General features: G+C 41.6%; 1 protein-coding gene and 1 pseudogene across 1 annotated transcript; both read left to right on the top strand.

Annotated features, from left to right (window-relative positions):
* The first annotated feature begins 4,923 nt into the window (after window positions 1-4,923).
* Window positions 4,924-7,935, top strand: LOC115667304 (cytochrome P450 81Q32-like; annotated as a pseudogene).
* A 5,876-nt stretch (window positions 7,936-13,811) lies between these two features.
* LOC115675880 (metal transporter Nramp2-like) lies at window positions 13,812-18,447 on the top strand. The gene is made up of 4 exons (XM_030598667.2): window positions 13,812-14,693; window positions 15,317-15,453; window positions 15,576-16,228; window positions 17,781-18,447. Exons 1-4 carry the CDS (start codon window positions 14,080-14,082, stop codon window positions 17,976-17,978), a joined length of 1,602 nt encoding a protein of 533 aa, XP_030454527.1. The 5' UTR covers window positions 13,812-14,079; the 3' UTR covers window positions 17,979-18,447.
* The last annotated feature ends 709 nt before the right edge of the window (window positions 18,448-19,156 follow it).

Below are 19,156 nucleotides of genomic sequence, written 5' to 3'. Positions count from 1 at the left end.
TTTGGAATTGTTGATACGTAGTCTCTTGGGTCGTGACGGGCTTGCTCGTTCTTCAGGAGGACTATCCGATGCTTTAGTAAATGGACGAGAGATGGAGAGAGGTAAGTGAAAGAGAGAGACTGAGGAAGACAAAACCCTTCTTGAGACATGTATCAAGAAAGGATTTGTCTTACCCTTTGAGCAAATAATCTTTTCCTTTTTTCAATACTATCGTCGGATGTCCTTCTTAGGGTCGAACCGCCGTTAATAGGCGGACACATGTGCTGAGTGGGGGTTTGGCCACTCATTCCAGGCCTTCGAGGTCAGAGTTTGTGTGTGTTTGTGTCCCATGATTGGGTCTCGGGGGCCGCGCCCCTTAGAAGTTGCGGCTCGGCCACTTCGGTTGGGCTTGAGCCTGTGATTGGAAGTGAAAATTTTGGCTCTAGTGGATATCATTCTAACAAATTTGAATATGTTTTCGAAGAAATTTTTAAGAAAGGATGAAGATGGAAATCAATTAAGCTAGGATGGGATAAATAGAAAAAAGGATGGGTGAAAAGAATAACTCGAAGAGATTCGGAGAGAGAGAGAACACAGCACGATGCCCCTTTAATTACCATTGCGTTGGCCGGGTTTGCCCATGCGGGGCATGCTAACTTTGATCAAATAAAAAAAAGAGTTAAAAGGTCTCAAGCTAAAAGAAGAAAAGAGAGAAGGAACCGTGCGTGAGTGGAGAGCCCAAGAGGGCAAATGAGGGTTGCGGCTTATGACATTGGCGAAGTTGGCTCAAATATGTAAGATTGAGGTCTACGTGTTGATTGGTTTCGTTTTACGAGAACTTTCTCCAAATTCTCCAATTGCGATCAAGGTTTCTTGCTTCATTTGTGTTAATCTACTTTCGTGGTGATAGAAATTCTATTGTATTGTTAATATTGTGCCTCTAGTGTATAATTAAAAAATAACACTTTCTGTATCCTACTATTCTTCGTGAGACCGAGAGCGAGAAGAGCACAGGAGAAGAGGGTTGCAGCTTGTAACATTGTCAAATTGGTTCAAATTTTAGTATGTTATTCGTAGGATTGAGGTTTACGAGTTGATCGGTTTCATTTGTTAAGAACCTTCTCCGAATTCTCCAATCACAATTACGGTTTCTTGCTCCATTTGTGTTAATCCACTTTCATGGTGATGGAAATACTATTGTATTGTTGATATTGTGCCTATAGTGTATGACTAGAGAAGAATATTTTATGTATCCTATTATTTTTCGTGATTAGTGGAAGTTTTTGAGCCGTTTTTTCCGTTTTGGGTTTTCCATGTAAAATCTTAGTGATTTGTCTCCTTAACATTTCAACATTATAATTTATATTTACATATTGCGAGGTTGTATTGCTGGAATATTATTGATTGTTGCTGAGGTTAAGTCGATTTTGATTGGTTTAGTTTTTGGGAAAGAATTGATCCTGAATTGGGTTAAAGTTTTTGGAGAATTGTTACCCGGTTCTTTCCATCACGTTGTCTAGCAAACGTCCCTCTCCCTCTTCCTCTCCCTACATCATAGTCACTGATCGAAGGACAAGTCAACAGCACCCGTCATCATGATCTAGTGGCAATCCCTTTCGATGCTGCCAAATCAAATCATAATTGTTTCCTCGATGTACATTAATTCGAGCATCTCAATTCTTGACTAGTCCAGCTCGAGCGTATCGACTTCGATGGCTGTCAAGCATCAAACCGCAAAAGTGGGGCAAAGGTGTTGGTATTGCTTTATTTAAATAACTCAAATCGGCTGGCTCGATAATTTTCTTAAGCTTTGAAGAAATTGACTCATTCTCACCCCTTTCCTTTGGTAGTTGAACAAGCAACGTCATCTATCCTAGATCGTGCGCCTTGACATAGGAAAACTAGTGATTTGGTGGACTTTAACTAATATAAAATAATTATTGATTTAGATGGGGAAAATCATACTAATTTATGAAACCATGTTGTACTGCCCCAATCGGTATTCAATCCCGACGAAGGTGATTTTAGTTAAGTAATCGGTGCTATATATATACTCAACAAGCTAATCATTAGAGCATGCAACGATCCTACCATTATTTGAAGTGTTCGACATGCATTGGTCCCCAAAACAATATGAATTACATTTGTTATGCTCTTTCGCTATTTGTTATGCAGATTACCACATGTCAAACACAATCTAACGACCCACTAATAACGACATAAAAACAGTAATTTGAATACTTGGTATGCTCTCTCTCTCTCTCTCTCTCTCTCTCTCTCTCTCTCTCTCTCTCTCTCTCTCTCTCTCTCTCTCTCTCTCCTTAGGCTCATATCTTCTCTGTTTTTACCTAATTTCCCTCACTGTCTAGTGCTAACTTAAGCATGAGAGGGCCAATCCGGGCACAAAACCCAGATGCCTCGATCCATTTGCTGTGGTGCAAATCGATTTTCCAATGAGGTTGCAATACTCTAATTTAGATTGTAAGTTTCATAGAAGAGTAGTCAATTTGAAGCTTTTGTAAGTTTTGCAAATACAAGTTTGTAAGTTCGTATTAAAATCGGTCATTTGCATATTATGAAATAGAGTCGGTTATTTCACAAAAGTGTTGGTAGGTTACCAAAATTTACTCGGAAAATAATTCGTTGATTTTTTTTAGAGTTAATACCACAAAAAACTCTTAAACTAGTACACATGTGATATATTTACCTAAGTTAATTTTTTGATCACCAAAAACTCCAAATTGATACACTTGTGATAAATTCATACTTAGTTAGGTTCCGTCAAATTTTATTGTTAAATTTGCTTGCCTGGATGACACATGGTGACGTGGTATGGTGACGTGATAAGTCTACGTGAAAATCCTTAGGGTAAATACCACGAAAAACCCAAAATCAGTACACTTGTGAAAAACCTCAGTTTTTGTGGTATTAACCTTATAGATTTCCATATAGACTTGTCACATCACCATATCACATCACCATGTGGCATCCACGTTAGCAAATTTAACGATAAAATTTGACGGAAGCTAACGAACGGTAAAATTGTCGCGTGTGTACCAGTTTGGAGTTTTAGGTAAATTTGTCATAGGTGTATCAGTTTGGGATTTTTTATGATAAAAAAATTAATTTGGAAAAAATTTATCAGATGTGTACCAGTTTGTGATTTTTCATGATATTAACCTTTTTTTTACTCACAGTTTTTGACATTCACTAACACTTCTTGAAATTTACCACAAAAGGACAAAAATGTTCATATCTTTTGGCACGAAACAATAGTTTTCTGTCATGATATTGTGACTTTTTCTTTATATTCACAACCCACATCTGCACGGGATGGTGGGGTCTAAAACAAGTATGCTAAATCAAGCTGCTCATAATCAAAATATTGGATAGACCGGGACATTTGGAAAGAATTTTCAATAGATACCATCTCCTATGCATTTCGGTTGTATAAAACAGGTAAACAAAAGATCTCGAGGCGTGCAACGATTACATGGATCCAGCTCGATGCCATCCTTAAATCCCACTCCCTTTTTCTTTCTTTTCTTTTCTTTTCATTCTTAAAGGGCACAAGCGAAATCAAGTAAAAATTGTATTTTTTGTTTGTAAAAAGACACTATTTTTATGCTACGTGAAAGAGAGAGTCGTGGAGGATGTAGTGGCGAAGAAAAGCGAGACTGAAGATTTTGAAAAAAGAGTAGAATCCAGACGATCTGCACGCCAGACGCTACCCCACTTGCCAACATTCTCGTTTACCACATGATTCAATTTTTTAAATTTATTTGTGCATTTTTTCTGGTCGAATTATTGTGGAGTTGACAGTATCTCGCTCACGCAATATTTTCTCGTTCTTTAGAGTGCACTGCCACTTTCTTTCTTTCAATTTTCCCTCAATAAATAATAAATAAAGCAATTGCTCCCACTAAAATGGCGAGAAAATTCAAAGATTTGTGCTGCGAACCGAGCACCACTATCTTTTAGAGATTAATTTCTCGCCTGAAGTTTAGTCTCTATGCAATATCCAACTACAACTACTAGACACGTCTACCCCGTTAACAATAGGAATGCAACTACTAGATGTCCGATTTAGTCGCGATCGAACTCCACTGGTGTGAGAGGAATAGAAGTACACAATTCCAACATATCGTAAATCCGAAAAGAAAAAGAAAATCCAACTGCAAAGAGCAAGTTCAACCCATGCAAAGTATTGTACATCACAATCATGATATCAAGTGAGCCTCTTCCATTGATTTAAAAGCTAAAATCGGATATGTTAATGACTAGTCAATTGAAAATATATATTTTTTACTTCAAAAATAAGAAGTAAATTATTTTTTATTTTTTTTTCTGGAACAAAAATAGAAAAAACAATTTTTCATATCGCTCGTCCTTACCGCCGACCGTAGGAACATAAATTCAAGAATAACCTATTAAATGAACAGAAATTTTGTGTCGTTATCAAACGTTACTTTTTGTTTCGAAACTTATCCGGAGAATAAAAATAAAAATATTTATTTTTGAGAAATTGAGCTGAGAGGAAGATAATGATTTTCATTCGTGTTAATATAAGTCAGAATGGGGGGTTTGCGATATCAATTTCTTCAAGAAAATCCAGCAGCACCCGTCCCTTCCAGGTAACTTCGTCGGCCCTAGGGTCGGTCCAATTCATGTTGTTCCTCCAGGTTCCATTAGTCCACGTTTACGGCTAGGTCTTTACCACCATTCTCTATCTTTTCTCTTTTCTTCCACATGCCACGAGGCAACGGACTCCTTTCTTTTGAACTTTTAATTGCTTTTTGCCCACACAGCAGACAGGTCGTTAGTTACCAAACACTGTCCCCCTATTTATTTTAGTTGAGCTATGTTCTTCAAATGGAAGCCTCACTTCGAACTCGCATCCCCTCCGCTCGCTTTTGCTTCGTCCCCTAGCCAAAAACACAAGAACACTCTCCCCATACTCGCACACAAATGTTGATCCAATTCCTTCACTTCCTCGCCTTTTGCGCGATCGGGCAGCGCCTGCTCCTCCGAATCGGGGAGGTGATCCATTTCCTTTTCTTGCTCGCCTTCTACGAGATGTCGAAGCGCTTCCTCCACGACGCCCGGGAGGCGTTCCAGTTCCTCGGCTTCCTCGCCTTTAGCGCCGTCGCGAAGCACTTGCTCCTCCATATCTGGACGGTGCACCAGTTCCTTCTCTTCCCCGTCGTTTACGCCGTCGTGGTGCACTTGCTCCAAAAGATCCGGAACCTCCCGCCGAGCCCGTTCCTGGCCCTGCCGGTCATCAGTCACCTCTACCTCCTCCAGAATCCCCTCCACCGCTCCCTGTCCTGGATCTCCCGGCATTACGGCCCGTCGCCCTCCTCCGGTTCGGTTCCCGCTGCGTCCTCGTAGTCTTCTCCCCGGACGCCGCCAAGGAGTGCCTCGCCAAGAACGACATCGTCTTCGCCAACCGCCCCTGTCTCTTTGCTGGGAAGCACCTCTGCTACAACTACACCAGCCTCGCCTGGTCCCCCTACGGCGACCATTGGCGGAACCTCCGCCTCATCGCCTCCCTCGAGATCCTCTCCACCGACCGCCCCCTGACCCTCTCGAGCATCCGGGCCGACGAGGTGAAGTCGCTGCTCCGTTGGCTCGCCAGGAGCCGCAGCCAGAGCGTGAACATGAAGTCCGCTTTCTTCGAGCTGATGCTGAACGTGATGATGCAGATGATAGCCGGAAAGAGGTACCCCCAGAATATATATTTGACCGTTTAAATTTTAAACTGAGCTGAAGTTGAATTGATCTTTTTCTGCGCAGGTACTGCGGAGAGAACGTGGGGGAGTCGGAGGAGGCGATAAAGTTCATGGAGATCGTGACGGAGTCGTTCAGGATCAGCGGCACGACAAAAATGAGCGAGTTCTTGCCGCCGTTCCTGAGGTGGATGAGGCTGAAGAGGGTGGACGAGAAGCTCATGGCGTTGCAGAAGAAGAGGGATGAGTTCATGCAGAGGTTGATCGACGAGAGCCAGAGCGGCGGAGGCGACGAGTCACCGGAGGCGGCGGACGGGAGGAAGAAGAAAACGTTGATTCAGGTGCTCTTGTCTCTGCAAGAGACTGCGCCAGAGTACTACAACGATGAAACTATCAAGAGCCTTCTGCTGGTGAGTCTCTTTCCAATTGCTAGTTTTTTTCAGCCGAATATCTCTAATTACACCAAAATTGTTTTACAAAATTGATCAACTAGAAGTTGTTAATTTTTTTCTTTTTTCTTTTGGGTTAGCTGAATATGTTACACTTGGTTAATCTTTTATTTGATATATGCTAATTTACGATTTTGATATTAAAATTAGCAAGCATTCACTGTTGTTTTTGCTTTTCACGTCTAAACTCGAGATGCTGTTCACATGCTTCATTTTTATCAAAAATGGTTCAAAGTGGACATTCTTTCAAGTAAAAAAATTTTATATTAGTCTCAAAAAAGGGTCTAATCTCGCCGGACGGCGAAATCTTCTGGCTGATTAAAGGCATTTTGGTCGAAAGAGATGGCCTTGCCATGGCCTTGCCGGCCGCTGGGTCTGAAACCCAAATCATCCTTGACCCAATTGAAGAAAGTGAGATTCGAGTCGTAATTAGATTGGTATCTCAACAAAACCCACGAGATTTCGTCATTACTCAGATGAGAAAGTAGCGATTTTAGGTCATCATGTAGGAGCTCAAGATGGGGATTTGAGTTCTTGAGAGACAAGCAGATGAAATCGACCAGTTTGCTGGGGTTTTGGGTCTCAGAAAGCAAGGCTGTTGTTGGCTGGCCACTCGTACCCTCGACTAGCGAGGCCATGGCAAGGCTGGCCTTGCCCAGATCTGGCCAAGGTCATTGACCGTCGAGGGCTTCACGGCGCTCACCCGCGGTTGCCGACACCAATATAGCTGCAATACTCTGGCTGGTTGTCCTTATTTGGAGTTTTCCTTGATTTTTTTGTTTGACTATTATCTGGACCAGCTCTATCGTCTGGTCAATCTCTTCACGACCATATAATAAATCTAATGACAAGAAAAACAGAGCATAATGATGCTCACAAGCCGACATAGAAAGGTGGTCCTTTTCGTATAAATTTTTTGTATATTTTCTATACTATATATGCGACAACAGATGCCCATATGATGTAGGGATTTTATCTTGGAAGCTAGTCACACCTACATCCTATTTCATTCCTTTCCATTTCATGAAGAGTCATTACAGCATGAAATGTGGATATCCGGTTCTTTGTTTTGCCAGGTTGTGTTAACGGGACCCGATACGTCGGCCACGACCATGGAATGGGCAATGTCAGCTATGCTCAACCATCTGGAGATTCTGAAGAAGGCGCAGGCCGAAATAGACGAGGTCGTGGGTCACGACCGCCTAGTCGGCGAATCGGACTTGCCTAAGCTCCCCCATCTCCAATCCGTCGTAAAGGAAACGATGCGGATGTATCCTGTGGGTCTGCTCCTCGTGCCTCACGAATCGGCGGAGGAGTGTCGCGTGGGAGGCTACCGAGTCCCACGAGGCACGATGCTCCTGATCAACCTGTTCCACATACAGAACGACCCTGAGTACTGGCCTGACCCGACGGAATTCAAGCCGGAGAGATTCCAAGGGATGGAAGGCGTGAGAGACGGGTACAAGATGATGCCTTTCGGCTTGGGGAGGAGAGGGTGTCTGGGTGAAGACCTCGCCGTACGCATGATTGGGTTGACGCTCGGGTTGTTGATCCAGTGCTTCGAGTGGAACAGAATCAGCGACGAATTGATCGATATGATGGAAGGGAGCGGACCAACCATGACGAAAGCTCACCCGTTGTTGGCTAAATGTTGGCCTCGTTCCGCCACATCAGACCTTCTTTCTCGGGCTTGAATAGATTTGGAGATGGAGCACTTCGTTGATGTTACGATATTTCTTCATTGCATTATGAAATTTCGCCTTGTGAAATGACGGAAACGATAGGCGACCCAAAAAGAAAAACAAAGAGATGATGGAAACGAGAGATTAGCATCCTTCATTGATTCCCGTGGATGAATTAGTCATGTCCCAATGAAAGGTTCAATGTTCTTTGCGGTAACACGTTGAATCTTGGAGAACATAGCGACCAGCAAGAGTTTAAGATAAATCAAACTCTTCTATTATAACCAAGGGCAGGTAAGTGATGTCGGTCTTTGCATAGTGATGTGTGTACACGGGAAAGGAAACCAGTAGCTAGGTTCGAATCTTATTCGAGGAGTAGGTATTTTAGTGACTCGGCGAACGGACAATTCAAGTAACTCTAGTGCTCCCCTTCACCTTTGTCCGATGGCTTGTTTTCAGAACACAATTCCACGATATAATTATAAATGTGCCATCGTAACTAATTACAGGAATGTTATTAACGCATCGAAACGTAACGACGCGCCACCTCAATAAGTACAAAAGTATCATTGATCCATCAATCTTCCATGGTTCATGAAAACAATTTTGGGCCTTGATATGAGCCTCTTTGCCTGCTTGGCACTGATGAGCTCAGCATTGGCAGCAACCTATGATGTATGAACAGGGATGGCCAACCTTAGACTGTTCATACAACATTGGCTGAATAATTGTAGACATGGAGTACGGACATGATAAAATTATGTTATCTGTCATTTGGTATCATTGATGCCTAGTCTTTTGAGTCCCGCCGAGCTTGCTCGAACGTCTAAATGAACCGACCTAATTGCGCGCCACAAAGCAAGCCGCCTGAGCTTGGTCTCAAGAGGACCATCCAATACTTAAGTCGGTGGACGAGGGATGGAGAGAGGCAGGTGAAAGAGAGAGACCAGAGGAGAAAGAACCCTTGTTGAGAGATGTAACATGGGAGGATTTGTCTTGCCCTTTGAGCAAATGACCTCCGCCTTTTCTCGTGGGGGTGTCCTTTTGAGGGTTAAAAGTGTCCTTGGTGGGCGGGCTGAGCTGCCGACATGCACCGAAGTGCGGAAGAAATTTAGAAGTTGCATGAGCCATGACAACAAGCCCGTACATTACAGACAAGAATGGGTGTGAATCTCAAACCCAAAAAGGTTTCTGATTCACTCACCAATCGAAGGGTAAGCATCGTAATCAGTTCGAACAATCCAAAATCGACAATCATAACATATGGATACCCACACACATCGCACATTACAAACCACGAAATGCACGTATCTAAGCAATCAAAAGCACATCCGCCGGAGAAAAAGAGGGGGAGGGGAACCTGCAGTGGAGCAAGTCAACAAGCAAAGCACAGGAGCGAGCAGTCGAGCGAAGGAACGAGCAGGCGAGCGACCGATGCGAAGCTTCACGAAGGGAACGAGTAGTCAAAAAAGGAGAGCAGTTGAGCGAGAAAGGAGAGGCCGTGTAGTGGAGTGAAGCATTCCTGGAGGATAGGGTTTCATTTTTTAAAAGGAGCAAAATTGGATTTTCAATAATCTTTCGAGGGCAATAAAAACAACAAAAACAACAAGCTAAAATTCATTAGTTGATGGTTTCAGCATGCCGAAAATGCTGAAAGTTTAAAGTAGGTTCTCATTTGTCTTAGACTTTCGGCTTTCTCAAGGCTGGTATTTGGCTTAAAGCCTCTTGAGAAAGCTTTCCAAAAACCTCAAAATTATCCTAAGGGTTTTAGGAAAAGTTGAACCAAATGCAACATGTGTGTATTTGGGCATGTGGGGTCTTGTATGGCATTCTCTTAGGATCGACGCCCTTGCGGGTTGAATAGTTGTTAAGCCACTTTAGTGGGCTCAAGGCCCACGATTGGAAGTGATTTTTTTTTAAATCTCGATGACTTAATTCTTTTTTCTCAAAAGAGTTGTCAGTTCAAATTAAAAATCAACTCTTAAGTTGAACCATCGAACTCAAAGCAGGAACTGAGAACCAGACAAGTTCTCACTGGAACTGGTCTAGAGCCAATCCAACTAGGTTAATTTCAACATATTCCTTGATTGAATGGGATTCAATGCTCACTCCTAAATGGTACTGGCGGGAGTAGAACCGAGTGCACTTTTAAATTGTAACACAATCGAACCAACGTCGCAAACGAAGCAAGGTTCCTTGAAGACGAAGAGTTACGGAGGATTTCAACCTGTGATCAAGTGCTTCACGCCACCTGAGAGTAGCATTTACACTAGAAAATGAAGATAATGAAAGGGGGGGAGGATTTCAACCTGTGATCAAGTGCTTCACGCCACTTGAGAGTAGCATTTACACTAGAAAATGAAGACAATGAAAAGGAGGGGAGGGGTGTTCAGCGTGACTCGTGGCTTCCACACGCCTCAATCAATCACGCCGTTTTTCGAGAAGCCCCAAACCAATGGGCCCAGCAAACAGAGCATCTTTCGATTGATTAGTCCAACTTGTGAATTTGGAAGTACGGAATTGGGCCGTTTTCTCACTACGCTTGTGCGTGCACTTATGAAAGAGAGAGAGAGAGAGAGAGGACTTACAATGCATCTGAATTTTTTGAGTTTTCGACAAAGTTTTGCCCAAAAAGAGAAAAATGACACAAGGTGAGTGAGAGAGAATAAAGATGTGAATGTCCATTTGGTTGTCGGTGCTCTAAGAGGTACGTTGAAATTTAAAGCTAATAAAGTTAATCTAGTAACTGATTCGATAGGACATAGGAGCGGTCATTTCTGGCCTTGATATTCCTAATTTGTGCGCCAACGCCTTACTTATATATCAAGTGTATTGATTCCAACAACTGAACGTACTATAATAATGGTTCGCTTTAATTAGTGGCAGGAGTTGTTGTTGGCTAAGTGGATCGTGCTCGTGCTCCTTTATTGGACGCCGTGCGTTCCGGTCTCGACGATTTGATTTGTTTTTTTTCATAAAAAAAGAAAGATCAATTCAAATTGGGAATCGATTCTTGGATTGATTCTTGGATTGAACCATTGGTCTTAAAGCAAGAACTGAGGATCGAACCGATTCTCACGAGAATCGGTCTGGAACCGACCCAACAAGGTCACTTTGACGACCCAACCAAGTTAGTTTCAATATGTTCCGGTATTGAATCGGATCAAAGTTCACCCTTAACATTATTAGTGGGAGTAGAGCTGCGACACCTTTAATTCACAACACGATCCAAACTTAGGTCGCCGAATCAAGATTTTCTTGTAATCGAAAAAAGGATGCAGAGTTTCAAACCTATGATCACCGGCTCCAAATTATAGGGTGTAACTGCTACCCTGCTAGAATAAGTGCCTCGCCTAGACCGTAGTTGAATTACAGCTATGAAGTAAATGCCTCGACTTGATTAAGTAAAAGTTTCAAACTTTTTGTAGATGCGATCTCCTCTTTTGACACGCAAATCCAGCTCATTGGAATGTGGTTTCATTCGTGCATCGATAAATGGAGCAATGGAAGAGGGCTGGTCAGACTTCAAAGTGCTCGTGGCTTGCACACGCCTCGATCGCCCGGCCCCTCGAGATGTCCCCAAAACCAAATGGGCCCAGCAGAAGGAGCATCTTCATCGATTGTGTTAGTCCAAGTTGTCCATTTGGAAGTTTACCGATTTGGGCCGTCTACCCACCACGTCTGTCTGCGCGTTCACTTTTGAGAGAGAAAATGAATTGAGTTTTTGCCAAATTTTTTGCCAAAAGGAGGAAAATGACACAAGGCGAGTGAGTGAGAGAGAACAAAGAAGTTAGTGTCCAATTTGGTCATTAGTTCTTTAAGAGGTATACTGAAATTTGAACCTCATAAAATTTGAGATTAATATCACGAAAAACCCCCAAATTGATATACTTATAACAGATTTACTCAAAACTAAGTTTTGGATCACCAAAAATCTCAAATCGGTACACTTGTGACAAATTTGCCATAAACTTACATGGATTTTCACATAGATCTGCCATGTCAATTGAGTTATTGTCAAGTGTCGTTCAACTTAGCAATTTCATGGTAAAACTTAATGGAAGTTAACGCAAAGTAAATATGTCACGAGTATACCGGTTTGAGATTTTTGGTGACCCAAAAATTGATTTGTGATAAATTCGTCACAGGTTACCGATTTGGTATTTTTTTTTATGGCCCAACAATTAGTTTTGAGTAAAATTGTTATAAGTGTACTAGTTTTTGATTTTTCGTGATATTAATCCTAAAATTTAATCTAACATAGAAATATCTTTGGTCTCGATATTCCTAATTTTACCTTAACGCCTTATTTAGGAGTTGTTTGTCTTGACGTATCAAAAGTCAAAAGTAATTATGTTACTCTTTTTTGTCAAAAACCTAGATATGATCAAAAAATTTTTTTTTAAATAATGAGATCCATGTGCCAAATTCATATATTATGAACATTTTGTGGAGTCCAGATCAATAAAATCAAAGTGGATAAGTCGTAAGATTCGCAAAAAGTTAGAAAGTATGGATCATCACACCATTGAAATCGATGACTAGGGTCAATGCCTCCCCAATTTTGTTATGCATGAACCATACAATAGTATGTTGAGTAGAAATGTGACTGCGGCGTCAACTTATAACAATTGAAGTAGGATTCCCAACCTTCTTAGGGGGCTAGAGGTGGAGACGTTTAGTTTTAGATGTGGGTTTTAACTCCCACGCTCTATAAAAAGATAGGACAAAAATCTGAAAGTGAGTTGAGAATTAGAGTAAGATAGATAAAAAAAAAAAAAGTTGGGGCTGTCCCATTCTAATGAGAAATGGCTTAGGTTAGGTCATTCTTAATGAGAATCGCTAAAGTAAATCAGATTTCGTGTTCGACCAAAAAAAAAAATCAGATTTGGTGAATATGTATTGTCATCAATATACAAATGTCTTTTGCCGAAATTGAAAGAGCTCTACCTCCTTTCGCTCATCAGAACTGTACCCACATTCGACATGAACGCTTTTTACAAGTAAAGTGAATATGAAAGAGGATGAAAATGTAAGTGATATTAGTAATTTTGAACGAGGATGTCAACTTGTTAATCTCTCTTCCTAGCACCTGTCAAATGTATTTTGGTGTTGCGTCTTGCATACAAATGACAGTATATGTATGCTTGTTTGAAGAGATGAAGGGTAAAAAAATTTTGTGCAAGTCGTTTAATGTTATAAATACGATGTTATTTTACTCGACAAAATATTCGGATGTATATTGAACGACCTCTACTTTTGAATTTTAACCTTTTCTAAATTTTATGGAACTTGAACCGACTTTTATTTAACTTGAAACATTTGAAAAATTGAAAATTTTCTAAAAATTTAAATATTGATACGTAGATTCGTGTACGATTCTTTCTATAATACGTGAAAATCTAAATGAAATATTTTTTCTTTCAAAATTTAGAAACGAAGCCAACTCAAAAGTAATTGATAAATATGTGATTTCATGCCTTTAAATGGGTCATACTCAAAATTCAACAATCTTCCACCCAATTTTAAAAACTCCATTAAGTAAATTTGTTTCGATATACCCATTATTATTATTCTACTAATTTATTCGTTTCGTTGTATGGCTTTGGACAACTAAAACGAGCGATTGCTTTGATTTTTTAGAAATTTAATACCAGTTAGATTTGGTGAATGTATATTGAATTTTTTCTATCGCACTCACATGATACATCGGATCAATCTAAGCTATTACGATTTATTATGAAAATATAATAATCACACCAAATCCTCCTGCTCAAAGAGACAAACTAGGATTCTCTTGTCCTTTTTCCTGCCGGGACCGCAATGGAGACATCGACATTCGACAGCACCACAAAATCAACACTTATTCAAAGTTTAGCGTAACGCGTAGTTTACCTAGTATTTCCCGACAGTACGTACACACACGTTAAGACATACGTACATGTATTGTTTATATGCGTATCCAATAGCTGCATCAATGCTTTCTTATCAAGATATTGATGTCAAGGGGCAAAAGGAGAACACTTTTTCCACCAGAACGGTGAAAACAGAGGAAGAGTAACTTCTCATCATCTTTCTGCGGATCGGGTCTTGCAGATCCTCCCCTGTTTCATCGACCTGACAAGCCGGAATAGGGAGGAGTAGGATTGCCGGAACATCCGTCTCCGTTCTTGTTCTCCTGCTCCTCCCGAATCGGCCGCCGACGGCGGTGAATTTCAAGAAGGCTCCGGCGACGCCACCATGAGCACCGACCCATCACGGGGAGACGACCGCGGCGACGGCGGCGGCGGCGAGCCGGACCGAGACGAGGAGTCCAATACCCTGTTACCCCTTCCCCAGGCCCCGCCCTCACCCGGCGACGGCGACGGCGACGGCGATGACGAGGACGAGGTCGCGTTCCAGTCCCGAGAGAAGATCCTCATCGTCGACGTGGAGTCCGCGGACGCGACGGCGGCGGCGAGCCCGCGCTTCTCGTGGAAGAAGCTGTGGCTGTTCACGGGTCCGGGTTTCTTGATGAGCATAGCGTTCCTGGATCCGGGCAACCTGGAGGGCGATCTGCAGGCGGGCGCTATTGCTGGGTACTCGCTCCTGTGGCTCCTCATGTGGGCCACGGTCATGGGTCTGCTGATCCAGTTGCTGTCTGCCCGGGTTGGAGTCGCGACGGGCCGGCACCTGGCGGAGCTGTGCCGGGAGGAGTACCCTGATTGGGCGAGGTTAGTGCTATGGTTCATGGCGGAGGTGGCTTTGATCGGGGCTGACATACAGGAGGTTATTGGGAGTGCTATTGCCATTCAGATTCTGAGTAATGGGCACTTGCCGCTTTGGGCTGGAGTCCTAATTACAGCATCAGACTGGTAGGTAATTACAATCTTTCGTTTGTTGGTTGATCACTGTGGTTCTTGAGGTAAATAAATGCTATGCGGCTGTTAATCTTTGATGTAGATGTTTCTGTAAGTGTGGTGTTTCTGAGTGTTACATAGTTTTCGTTATCATGGCGAGTCTCCATTTTTATAGGGTGACTACTCTAGGATCAAGCTTGGGTAGCTGGCGGTGGATAGAAAGCACAGTACTTTTGTTGATCTAGTCAAGTTAATTTTGTGCGCTTGTGTGTTTCCTTTTGATTTTGTTGGTTGATTCAGTTGACCAACAGTTTATGGGATGGGAGATTAGACTAGGAGCTGAATATGCCAGGGTATTGTCGGTTAAGTTGTTGGCAGTTGATACATTCTCTTAGTGAGTATGGAGATGGACTCTGTTAACCTTCAGAATGCGAAAATGCACAAGACTGTAGATTGATTGGTTTAGCATGAATGGAATTTTTGTCTCTTCTTCTCCATATCACTGGTAGATTGCTACTGAAAGTGATTTGCGCATCTTGATGCTGGAGTAATGCAACCTAATTGCTTCTGCAAGCTTCTTTCTTTGGTGATGATCGCTGTTCTCTTTCTGACATCTCTGTTTCCCCCAATGTTAACAGTTTCATGTTCTTGTTTCTGGAGAACTACGGAGTCAGAAAATTGGAGGCTCTGTTTGCCGTGCTCATTGGAACCATGGCTTTGTCATTTGCCTGGATGTTTGGTGATACAAAGCCCAGTGGCAAAGAGCTTTTAGCTGGTGAGAATCCTGTAACGTTATTTTCTGTTCTTTCATCAAACATTACCTGAGAGATGTGACTTGTAGCTGGCTTGTTCTGCTAACTGCTTCTTAAAAAAGTCATATTTTTGCTGGTTTTGTAGGTCTTTTGATTCCAAGACTTGGCTCTAAAACAATTCGTCAAGCTGTGGGAGTTGTGGGGTGCGTCATAATGCCTCACAATGTATTTCTGCACTCTGCTCTGGTCCAGTCTAGGAAAATTGATCCTGAGAAGAAGAGCAGTGTTAAAGAGGCTATAAAGTACTATTCTATTGAGTCGTCTGTGGCCCTCCTAGTCTCATTTATGATCAACTTGTTTGTCACAACAGTTTTTGCCAAAGGATTTTATGGTACAAAACAAGCGCAAAATATAGGACTTGTAAATGCAGGCCAATATCTTGAAGAAAAATATGGGGGAGGAATCTTTCCTATTCTTTACATTTGGGGCATCGGATTATTGGCAGCGGGACAGAGCAGCACAATTACTGGAACATATGCTGGACAATTTATCATGGGTGGTTTCCTTAACCTCCGTTTAAAGAAATGGCTGAGGGCATTGATCACACGTAGCTTTGCAATTGTGCCGACTATTATAGTAGCTGTTGTTTTTAACACATCCGAAGCATCATTGGACGTTTTGAACGAATGGCTCAATGTGCTTCAATCTATGCAGATCCCTTTTGCTCTCATACCCCTTCTTACATTAGTATCAAAGGAGCAGGTCATGGGTATTTTTAAGATTGGACCGACTCTTCAGGTGAGTTGATATGACTTCAATATTTGTTGTACTGCTCTAGTCGAATAGAACTGTTAGTGCTTTCTTCTTGTTGGATTACTTAGAAGATGCCTAGATAAAGACTATTCTTGGTGATGTCGTATCTCCTGCTCATCCTCAGGATTGCTCCATAAACTTGTGGTATAGTTAGGTAAGGGGGACACTAAATGAGCTTACCTTCCATATGTCTGTCATACACGTACTATTGCCACCTGACGTTTTTCCTTTTATGTTCTGAAATGCAATCGACAAAGGTTTAGTCATGATTTATTGGTCTTGTTTTGTGAGTTTCACAATCGAAAGCCTTGCTGTGACAACAAGGTTGCTCATTCATGAAATGGAAGGAATGCATTCAAGTAGCAGTCTGAGCCTGCATTTCATGGGGGAGGTTAAAGATATCTGGCCCTCCCCATTCCTCACAACCTTGAGTGCAGTTCTGTCTATGTTTGTTTCTAGGAGTTTCACATCTTGGTTCATAGCTGGCATGGTGGCACCATGAACTTTTCTAGTCTTGTACTAAATTTTACCAATGGGTTAGGGTTAATAGTATGGTTTTGAGCAAGACTTGTATTGACATTGACATGATAAGGGGGAGACTTGTGTTCTAAGATATTGAACTTCTGGTGTCGCGAATTCTTCTGATTAATTTTATGCCTCCCTCTGATGAATGATGATTGTGGTGATGACGCTTCAGGTCTAAAACTCTGACTGTCCTATTTCTTAGTGCCAATACAAGTAAAAAGAGAGTGAGTTACTGAGGAATTCTACTTGTTAGTGTTGAACTGGGGTACATATAAGCCCAGATGTCTTAATACTTTGTTGATGTAAGATTTGCCTCCTTTACATATCCCTCTCGACCATTTTACTAAGTTCTGCATAAATATTCTCTGCCATGTATTTTAAGAGCTAAAAAAGTGTATTCTAGGTGGAGCTAGTTTGGTGTCGTTTAATCTTGATTTGTCTGTTAGAGTTTCAGCAATTAAGTCACAATATTTTTTAGCGAATACTGTCGTGATTGTGTGCATGTCAATTATGCTGCTAGCTTCCCTCATGTGGTTTTTTGTGAGTATGTGGCGTAGTGCCCGACTAAAAGCCCGTTTGGCATTTAACTTATGTTTGTAGAATATTTTTAAGTACCAAGCAGTTCAAAATATATGCAAGTCAGACTTTCTTTAACACTGGGAAATTCCTCCATGACGACACTCTGGAAGTTGAACATATATTGCATAATTTATCCATAGAAATTACTAGCAGAGAGCTAGCTGACCGAATTTCTGTAAAAGAGAGCATCTATGCCAGTACTTATCAAAGGACTGGTATATATAAAAACCGTGTTTTGCTCAACTTGGTGAACACATTTTTGTTGTACTCACCAAGTGGATATAATCGGTTTTCTGACTTGTCTTCAAGACTGTGAATGTATGACGTCCTCACTTCAGAATTTGTTGCCCTTTTACTTTAAGACAACATACAGAAGTACTACCATTCTGTCTTTTGGTGATGTCACGTGATACTTTTTGATAAAATGATGCAGAGGGTGGCATGGGCTGTGGCGTCACTGGTGATGATGATCAATGGGTACCTGTTGTTGGATTTCTTCATTTCCGAAGTTAGGGGAGTGCTGTTTGGTTCCGTTGTGCTTAGCATCACCGCTGCATATGTAGCATTCATTGTTTACCTCATTCCACGAGATGGACCACCCTCAATCCTGTGGAAGAGCTTTGCCCGATGACAACTGCTTCCTGGTTCTCTTCCCTGTTAGACAAGTTTTGATTGACGGAAGATCTGTGGCAGTGCTAGAGGGCTCCTTATCTGCGAATTCTGGCAGACACGCTTGATCTTTCATGATGATACACAATTGGGGATGAATGACTTCATTTGGGTGTCCCGTTCGGAGCGAAGAAATCTAAGGTCAACCGAACCTTTTGCATAGTGCTCTGATTTCATATGCAACCCGATGCAGGATTCCCCTTTTCCACTTTACCCGATCATGCTATCTCTTGGAGACCTGCAACTGCGAGATGATCTGTTTATCTTGTAAAGTCTGATTTGTTTTTAAGTTTCTTTAGAGCAAGATGGTTACTCATTCTTACTTTTTCTTTTTTTCGGTTATATGAGCTGTGTATCATAGTTAAATATCTGACTTTTGCTACTCAAGATTAGTGTGAGAAAGGTGGTATACAGGAGCGAAATTTCTGAGGAGGGTCTGTTGAAGATTGCCATTTCTCTGATGGCTGCATGATACATGTGAAGAAATACTGTCATCCCCTCCTTCATTGAGATGACTAAATTCTTCTTCGCATGTTCACTTGAAGTCGGGTAATGAGACGACTAAACCATCATGATGGACATTGGACTCCTCAGTTGGACGGTCTATCGTTGGCGGGTAGCTTGTTCTCGTTGACCTGCAATTTTTGTATTATAAAAGTGGGGTCTAGGATTTTTAATTGGAATCTAATTTAGCCCCGAATCCTCAATTAGGTACTAAGAAATGGCTTAAATGACGTCGTTCTGATGACATGGTTTCTTTAGTAAGTCGGATTATTTACGTGGGAAGGGAAATCGCCGATATCACTCAACTGAATATTAGTTTTAAAGATATACTACCTTAGTGATCATTTGAAAAATTATGATACCAGAGTGAGCATCGTTTAACAATTATGATATTGTAAGTATTATTTTCCATTGAAAATTGTTTCTGTCTACTAACGTCCACTTTTCATCAATCGGTCTTCTTAATCTCTAAATTAGACTTGCACCGATTTTTACTTCTCTTGTATAGTTACTTATATTCTTCTCTCTGTGCTGATTTTTACATTTTAATAACCACAATACCCCTAAATCTTGTACCCAGACTATATTTGATTAGCAGTAATATCTATTGGGAAAATTACCCAATCAGTCATAAAT

The sequence above is a fragment of the Syzygium oleosum genome, unplaced genomic scaffold, assembly GCF_021117445.2.
Source record: "Syzygium oleosum isolate NSW1041296 unplaced genomic scaffold, Sole_v2.1 Sole_v2.13, whole genome shotgun sequence".
Classification (NCBI taxonomy): Eukaryota; Viridiplantae; Streptophyta; class Magnoliopsida; order Myrtales; family Myrtaceae; genus Syzygium; species Syzygium oleosum.
The sequence above is the reverse complement of the archived record's forward strand: the minus strand, read 5'-3'. Positions and strand labels throughout refer to the sequence as shown.

What these genes read in the sequence shown, in the direction of transcription:
- LOC115675880 (XM_030598667.2), top strand. Translation starts at nt 14,080, where the DNA reads ATGAGCACCGACCCATCACGGGGAGACGACCGCGGCGACGGCGGCGGC. An exon ending in TGGCAAAGAGCTTTTAGCTG is followed by an intron (nt 15,454 to 15,575) that starts GTGAGAATCCTG and finishes CTGGTTTTGTAG; the next exon opens with GTCTTTTGATTCCAAGACTT. An exon ending in AGATTGGACCGACTCTTCAG is followed by an intron (nt 16,229 to 17,780) that starts GTGAGTTGATAT and finishes AAAATGATGCAG; the next exon opens with AGGGTGGCATGGGCTGTGGC.